A 7,992-nucleotide genomic window follows, 5' to 3' on the forward strand; every position below is an offset into this window, starting at 1 on the left:
CTGAGTCGACGTGCCTTAGCAGTCTAACAAGGCAAACTCCACATCGCGCCTCCCTCAGACTTACTGGCGTGATGCGTAAGATAACTATTTTTTGATTATGTTATTGGATGTGTTAATATTTGTAAAGGAAAATGATGTATTTGAAGAATTCTGGTCAGGGAAACAGTTGTGGGTGTTGGAGAAAACAATTCCTTTATTCCCACATATATTTAGCAATAACTTAACACTACACACATGAATGAATTGTGTAAACATGAACAGCACGGAATAACTAACAAAAGCTAAGTCAAAGAATAACTATATAACTGAACGTAAATTAACACTTCACGGAATGTTGATGAAGCACTGTACACTTGTAGGGATCGATTGTCAGAAACAGGTCATTACATGACTCCCCCCTTTAATGCTATCGATACCGCAGATTAAATTTCACACGCCGTCCAGCTCTTGTAACTACTTCTTTCTTGAAACCAGGCGGTGCGTCACGTGTGTCAGTGGTTGTGCCAGGGAGTGGTGTAGCAGTCCTCGACGTCGGTCTTGGTGTTGCAGTGACTGGTATTCGCTGAGCGTTGTGGTGTTCGTGGGGTACAGGAACACATCTTGTAGCTTCTCCTGTCTTCTCTGGTTTGTGTTCAGTGGTAGCTGTGGTGTCTGTTGTGTCCAGAAATGCAGGCTCGATACGGTCCACTGCAACTGTGGTGGGTGTACCGTTAATCATTATGCGGAAAGTATTGGTATCCCTACTGACTACCAGGTATGGTCCGTCATATGGTGGCTGCAGTGGTTTACGCACAGTATCATTGCGTAAGAATACGTGCGTGCACTCGTCTAGCTCCGCAAAAACGAACGAGTGTCTTCCAAGCTGGTTTCTAGGCACTGTTGGTCTCAATTGGTGTACATGCTCTCTTAATCTTGTGGCGAATTCTGAGGTTGTGATTGTATCATCTGCCATGCTGTGCAGAAATTCCCCAGGTAGGCGTAACGTTTGTCCATACACCAGTTCTGCTACTGTTGTTTTCAGATCACTTTTGAATGGCGTACGTAGACCCAAAAGTACGATAGGTAGTGTCTCTGTCCAATTCGGTGTTTTGTGACATCTCAGTGCTGCCTGTAACACTCGATGAAGACGCTCAACCATGCCATTTGATGCGGGGTGGTATGCCGTGGTGCGTATGCGTTTCGTATCTGATAACGTAGCCAATGCTTTGAAAACGAAAGCTTCCAATTGTCGTCCTTGATCAGTTGTAATACTCAGTGGAATTCCAAACCGGGCAATCCAACCACGAAAAAATGTTTGAGCTATAGATTCTGCAGTGATATTCTTCATTGTAAATGCCTCAGGCCACCTAGTAAACCTGTCAATCACCGTGAGGCAATAAATGTAGCCTTCCGATGTCGAGAGTGGGCCTATGATGTCAACATGCACATGGTCAAAACGTTGATTTGGTTTTTTTCTTTTCTTTTTTTTCTTTTTCTTTTTTTTTTTAACAGAGGTGGAGCCCCTCCACAACCATACCGGCATGATGGCCAACACAAAAGGTCTACTGCCACCTCTGCATAAGGGTTAGTATTCACTAAAGTGAGGTGTCGCAGGTTGTGGCTACTGCGATGTTTGCGTACGTCCGGTTAAGATTAACCATTAATACGCGCTCATCTGGAGGTAGATTGGTCGAAATCTGACGAAGGGTAGCGGTTTTAAGGACAGAGGAAAAAAAGTGCCAAGGCAAGAGCCAAGGGAAGAAAACCTCTGCGATAGTTAGGTCGGGTTTTAAGAGCAGTAGCGTTTGTCTTGCTGCCTGCGATAGGTTGTGCAAGGATAGGCTTTGTTAGTAGTGGGTATCATGCTTGTCGATACCTTGGCGTTGTGCCTTGTGCTGCACGGCGGCTGGCGCTGGGTGCTGGTACGGAGTCCTCGTTCAGCGTCAGCAACCTGCAACAGTTAGGTTTGTTATCGGTCTTGTGTCCCATAGGTCATATACGGGAGACTCAGTGTGAGGGAATGTTGGCAGTTTGTTTGTGCGCCTGTGGGCGAGCTCGTCGGTGTCCCTGCTGTGGCCCGTTGGTCGGCTCTAGTAGCAGCTGGTAGTTGCCAGTCAGTGTTGCTGATATGCAGGGGCTTACCGACGTTCGTCGCTGTTTGCGTATGTTAGTTTACCATAGGTGGCTATGCCCTAGCTAGCAGTGTCTTTGGGCGCTTGTGTTTCCACCTGTGGTTGTGATCGTAGTTTCCCAAAGTGAGGATGAAAGGATTGTTCGAGTGTCTCGAGTTCCTGTATAGTCGTGTGGCGTGTTTTCTGAATACTTCCTTGAGGGTATCAAGGCGGTATTCATGGTAAAGATCCACGGTGCGTGTGTAGCGTGGAGCGTTGCTAATGATTCGTAGCACTTTGTTCTGTATGATCTGCAGGCGGCGCAGTCGTGTAGGAGCTGCATATCCCAGGACGGGAGCTGCGTACGTCATCAGAGGTCTAATCAGTGTCGTGTATATGGACCTCGACACCCTCCTATTCAGTGTGCTTTCCCTGTTGGGCATTGGGTAGAGATGTTTGAGCCTCGCGTGCGCTCGGTTGGCAACGTATTCAATGTGGTCCCCCCGTGTAAGTTTCCGGTCCAGCCAGACACCAAGGTACCTGACTTTCTCTCGGCGAGTATGTAGTGTTATTGGTCTACAGTGTTGGTGTTTGCGCAGTAGTTTCGGTCTGCGTGTGAACAGAACTACTTCGCACTTGTCGACGTTTACTTTAATACGCCATCTCTCCAACCAAGGCTCAGCTGTTCTGAGTGCTGTCTGTATTCGTGAATTGATGTTCGACGGTTTCCAGTCTTGCGCGTGGATGGCTGTGTCATCCTTGTAGATGGCTAACGTCGTGTTTTGTGTCGCTGGGAAGTCATTAGTGTAAAGGTTAAACAAGATGGGCCCTAGGATGCTTCCTTGGGGTACTCCAGCTTGTATACCGTGTTGTGTTGATTGTTTGTCCTGCACGTTAGTGTTGAAACATCTGTTCGTGAGATACGAGTGTATGAGACGTACGAGTCCGTCCGGGAAACCAGCTTCGCTTAGTTTGCGTATGAATCCGTTGTGCCAGAGACGATCGAAAGCCTTTTCGATGTCTAGGAACACGGCCCCTGTGGCTTTGTTCATGTTGTAGCCGTGTGTTATATGTTCGACTACTCGGAGGAGTTGTTGTGTTGTCGAGTGGTGATTCCTGAAGCCGAATTGCTCCGGTCTTAAGGTGTCGTTGGCGATGCAATGCCTAGTGATACGTTTTAGTATTACCTTCTCAGCAATCTTGCTGAGCGAGCACAGCAGACTGATGGGTCGGTAATTTTGTGGGAGGGAGTGGTCTTTCCCTGGCTTCCTGAACATCAGGACCTTGGCCGCCTTCCAAAAGTCAGGGAAGTGTTGGTGTGTCAGGATGGCATTCGTTAAGTGTGTGAGGTATTATACGGCTTTATCCGTGAACTCGTGGAGGACACGGTTTTGAATGCCATCAGGCCCAGTGGCTTTTCTGGCGTTGGTGTGCTTGATAGCCCATGTGATTTCATTTGTGCTAGTACGTCTTATTTCGTTGCGCGAGGGCTGAGCTACAAGTTGTGTAACCTCCTGGTCTGTTTCAAGTGTGAATGCTGGGTCTGAAGGAACCAGATTCGGCATGAAAGACGCTGCAAGTGTTGTGGCCATAAGCTCTGCCTTCTCCGTCGCGGAGTAGGCTGGTCCGTCTGGTCCTTGTAACGTGGGAATGTAATGTTTGTCCCTGGTGAAGTGTCTGGCCAGTTGCCACACGCCAGGATGTGTGGTATCCAGCCCAGCGAGTTTCTGTCCCCATTGCTTGTTTCTGAACGTTTGTATTTTATCCCGTATTATGCCCTGTAGTCTGTTGACGAGCAGTTTATAGAACGGGCGCCTGGTACGCTGCCAGTATCTCCTGAGGCGGTTCCTCATTGAGATAAGGCCCAGGATTTCCTGGGGCAGGGCCGTTGAGTGTTGTCTTGGTGTTGTATATGGAATGGCGTCAGTCATTGCGTCTTGGACGGCAGTTGTGAGAGCCTCCACAGCCTCATCGATCTGCTGTGTGTTGTTAATTTCGTGGGTGTCAGGAATGCGACTATCAAGCGTTTCCTTGAACAGTGTCCAATTCGCACGCTTGTAGTTAAGCGTCTTGCGTGGTTCGATGTCCTGCAGTGTCTCTTCCATGTGCAGTATTACTGGCATGTGGTGTGAGTCCAGATCGTTTTCAGCTGTAAGGTTGAGTGTGCATGTGATGCCCTTTATGAGGGCTATGTCTAACACGTCTGGCCTATGTAGAGCCTGTGTAGGCACGAACGTGGGAACGTCCGGTCCACGTATAATGTAGTTTCGGCCTAGTGCGTGTTCGTACAGTTTCTTGCCGTTGGAGGTCCGTATTCGTGAGTTCCAATCAGGGTGTTGTGCATTGAGGTCTCCAGCGGCAATTGCCCGCGGTGCTGTGTTGAGTACTGTGCTGATATCGCGTGTTACTATGTTTTTAGGAGGATTGTATATCGATATCAGTGTGGTGTTGGCTCCGTTGAACTTGACCCTGACGGCCGTGGCCTCTAGTCTTTCAAGTGCTGGGAGCTCGATGTTCGTTTGTTCTATGTCTGTGTATGATGATTGCCGTGCCGCCTCCCCTCCTGCCATCCGCTCGGTCGGTACGGTAGACACAGTACCCTGGGATGTTTAGTTGTTTGCGAGTCGTAAGTAGTGTTTCGTTCACGAGAGCTATTCGGATACCCTTTCGCTCCAAGAACGCGGCCATTTTGGCTTTTTTGCTTGCGATCCCGTTGGCATTCCAGAACAGGATCTGTGTGATTGTGTTTAAGTCTGCGTTTCGGGGCTGGTATGGTGTATTATCCATGTAGTAGTGTAAGAAGAGGTGTGATAGTGGCTTGGAAGCTAGTCCAGTTGAGGTGCTCGACATGAACTGCATAAAGAGTTGTGAGACACACCCCATAATCTTCGTGACTATTTCGGTGGTCGTGCGTCCGGGGAATAATGTTTCCATTATTCTCTGGAATGTTGTCGTAATGTTGGTCATGTCGGCCTGCGAGTTATTGGTCGTGTTAGCGGCCGCTTGTTCCTGTGTTGGCGTCTGATGAGGGCTGGCCTGAGTGTCGGCTGTACGTGTGGCAGTTGTGGGCGCCTGTGTATTCTCTGTCGTGAGTGGGTGCGTTATGGGGGTTGTTGAGTTGGTGTCCGGGTTGTGTTCATGAGTGTTGGTGTTCTGTTGTCTGTGTACTTGTTGTGGTGTGGTCGTGTTCCTCGTGCTGCGGCTGTTTCTCCTTCTCCTCCTCTGGCGCTGTGGTCGTCCCTGTGTAGGTGCGTTTTCTGTGGCCTGTGGTGGGCTGCAGTCCGCGATCTCAGGGGGTAGGGTGTTGTTGTTGCTGATTTCGTGTGGTGTGCCCGGTGCGGGTGTGTTTGTCTTTTGTGTGTGTGTGTTGCTGGGGGTGTTTGCTGGGCGTGTCCTGAGCTCTGGGGCTCCTCTGACGGTCCCGCGCTGCTGGGGCTGCCAGCGAGCACTGCAGCGAAGGATATTCCACTTCTTACTGGGCGCGGGGGCGGTTTCGGAACTGTGATGGCGGTTGGTTTGGCACGTTTCGCTATTTTGCGCCTCAGAGCTGCTTTGTAAGCAATGCACCCTCTGTAGTTTGCCGGATGGGCAGCACCACAGTTGGCGCACTTGCGAGGTGCTGTATGGGGGAGTTTACAGCGTTGGGTCGTGTGACCGCCTGCGCAAATGCGGCAGCGGGGTGCAAGACCGCATCTGATACCTGCGTGCGCATAGCGCTGGCAGTTATGGCATTGTTGGGGGGTTGCGCGGCGTGTTGTAAATTTCTACATTGACGACCATGTGAAGAAATAGCTTTAACTTCAGCAGGTCGCGGGACTTGGCCGTGTCGGCCAATTCCGCCATGTAGTTATGAGACGGTCTCGCTTTGCCGAACTCTGACATTCGGTTTACCCGAATTCACTCCCACCCGAGAGCAGAGAGTTCTCCGTGTACTGTCTCGGTTGGGGTTCGTGAGTCTATCCCCTTGATTACGTACTGCTGTGTTTTTTCCAGAACTGTTCTGTACGTGAAGTGTTCTACCTTCCTTTCTTTTAGAAAGTCCAGTAGATTTGTGTAATCTGGCTTGTTCGCCACTTACAGTGTGGCGTGTTCCGCAGTGAGCTTAGAGTAGTGTGTTGTGGGGTTGTGTTTTTTGTTAAACTCCTTGTTTAGGAGACTTAGGTCTCTGTAGTTGTGAATGATGACTGGTGGGAAGCCAGTCGCGGTATTGTTCTTGTTCTGCATAGCTGCTTGTATATTTGTGGATGCTGCAGTCGCAGGGTTGTTTGTGTTGGTCCCTGTGTTGCCTTTGTTGTTGGTTCGCGATGTAGATGGTGTTGGCAACAGCGCTCGGCCGTTGCCTCGTGAGTTCATGGGCTCACTTGTTTGAGTATTTGACGGCTGTTTGCGTCTTGGGCCGACCTGCTGCCACGGCCCGTCTTCGTCTGTGTTGGTTGTGTCCTCCGTCGGCTCTGGCTCCGGTTCCGTCGGTGTCTGGGCCGCCAGAGGTGAAATAGAGGGCATGTCCTTCGGTTTTTCGGCAGGTGTCTGTGTGTGTGGTGTGGGTGTTTCTGTCTGTCTGAGTTCGCTGCCAATCAGCTCTGCGATCAGCTCCTGCTGTTCTGCGATCTGTTTGTCCTTCAAGGCAACCTGCTCTTGGAAGGTGGACAGTAGGACGGAAATGATGGCGGGAGTAGCCGGAATTTCCGCCTCTTGTGCTGCAGCTTTGCTGCGGGTAAGTGGTGGGGAAGCACAGGAAAGATCGGACATCTTTGCTGTTTCGGGAGTTTTTATATTTTGATAGGGAAGGATAGGATGCCGACAATTTTGCTCTTTTCACGAAGCGACAATATTTACTTTTTCGGCGAAAGTTCTGTGTATCGTGTCCCTACAGAAGAGGGGTGTCCCTAAGACCTATCCGCGCGGAGTGCAATGCGCGGCGCAAGAGAGCGCGGATTGAAGAGAGCGGCCTTTAGTGCGCGGGGTTATCCGACGTGAACGGGCCCCTGGCACTGAGATTACCCTACCAAAGAACGGGAGAGTCCCGCTGGGGGATTTGCAACCGGAGTTGCAGGAAGCTGAGCCGAAAGCGTTAAGCGGCTTGCGCTAGTTCGTGCCGCTCAGTAGAGCGTCACCGGCTGCTACGCCATTTGCAGCTTATTTGTGACCACTCCGGGGAACTATCAGACGGGCAGCTACGCCAGGTGCAGAGAGCCGCGTCCGCTCGGGTCGGCTGCCCGACTGCGAGCTGATTTGGTGGAAGAAATGTGTCTAATTGTGCCCTGACGTGCTGTGTGATTTTATTCCTCTGGCACTCCAAGCATTACTTCACAAATGTTTTACAGTCTGTGTGCATACTTGGCCATGCAAATTTTTGTTTGACCAGTCTGAGTGTGGCTCTTACTCCTGAGTGTGACAGATTGTGCATTGATGCAGTTGCCTGTGTTCTGAATTGCTGTGGCACAAATGGACGTATCTTTCCTCTTGCTACGTCACAGTACAGTGCTTGCTTCAGGAAATGTCACGAGCTGTAGCTTCAATTCTTTCTCTTAGGGCAATAGATCCCGCAACTCACTGTCACATTGTTGCGCATGTGCGAGGGCGTCGTAATCAATGGACTTTGTCACTGCTTCCACCTGTGCGATGTCATCTGCTACTGCGGACACTGCTTCTATGCGAGAAAGTGCATCAGCTAGAAAACATTTAGCTTCCCTTCCACATACACAATGCTGGTCGTGAACTGACTGTTATAATCTTAAGTGTCGCAGCTGCCTGGGGGATGCTTTCTCTGACTTTACCTTAAAGGCATAGGTAAGCGGTTTATGATCTGTGTAAATCGTGAACTATCGCCCTTCTAATGCGTGTCTGAATTTTTTTACTGGCGCATAAGCGGCGTACAGCTCACGGTCATATGTTGCTCAAC

At 50.0% G+C, this 7,992-nt stretch overlaps 1 protein-coding gene across 1 annotated transcript; it reads right to left on the reverse strand.

The window, feature by feature from the left end:
* Positions 1-406: 406 nt before the first annotated feature.
* LOC126335673 (cell surface glycoprotein 1-like) lies at positions 407-6,839 on the reverse strand. The gene is made up of 2 exons (XM_049999129.1): positions 6,492-6,839; positions 407-775 (listed from the first exon to the last, which is right to left on the reverse strand). The coding sequence occupies exons 1-2, from the start codon at positions 6,837-6,839 to the stop codon at positions 407-409; spliced, it is 717 nt and encodes a 238-aa protein (XP_049855086.1).
* Between the last annotated feature and the right edge of the window lie 1,153 nt (positions 6,840-7,992).

This window comes from Schistocerca gregaria, chromosome 2, assembly GCF_023897955.1.
Source record: "Schistocerca gregaria isolate iqSchGreg1 chromosome 2, iqSchGreg1.2, whole genome shotgun sequence".
Lineage (NCBI taxonomy): Eukaryota > Metazoa > Arthropoda > Insecta > Orthoptera > Acrididae > Schistocerca > Schistocerca gregaria.

Coding starts and splice junctions, on each gene's coding strand:
- LOC126335673 (XM_049999129.1), bottom strand. CDS start 6,839: ATGTCCGATCTTTCCTGTGCTTCCCCACCACTTACCCGCAGCAAAGCT. Junction 776..6,491: donor AAGACGGGCCGTGGCAGCAG/GTCGGCCCAAGA, acceptor AAACCACTGCAG/CCACCATATGACGGACCATA.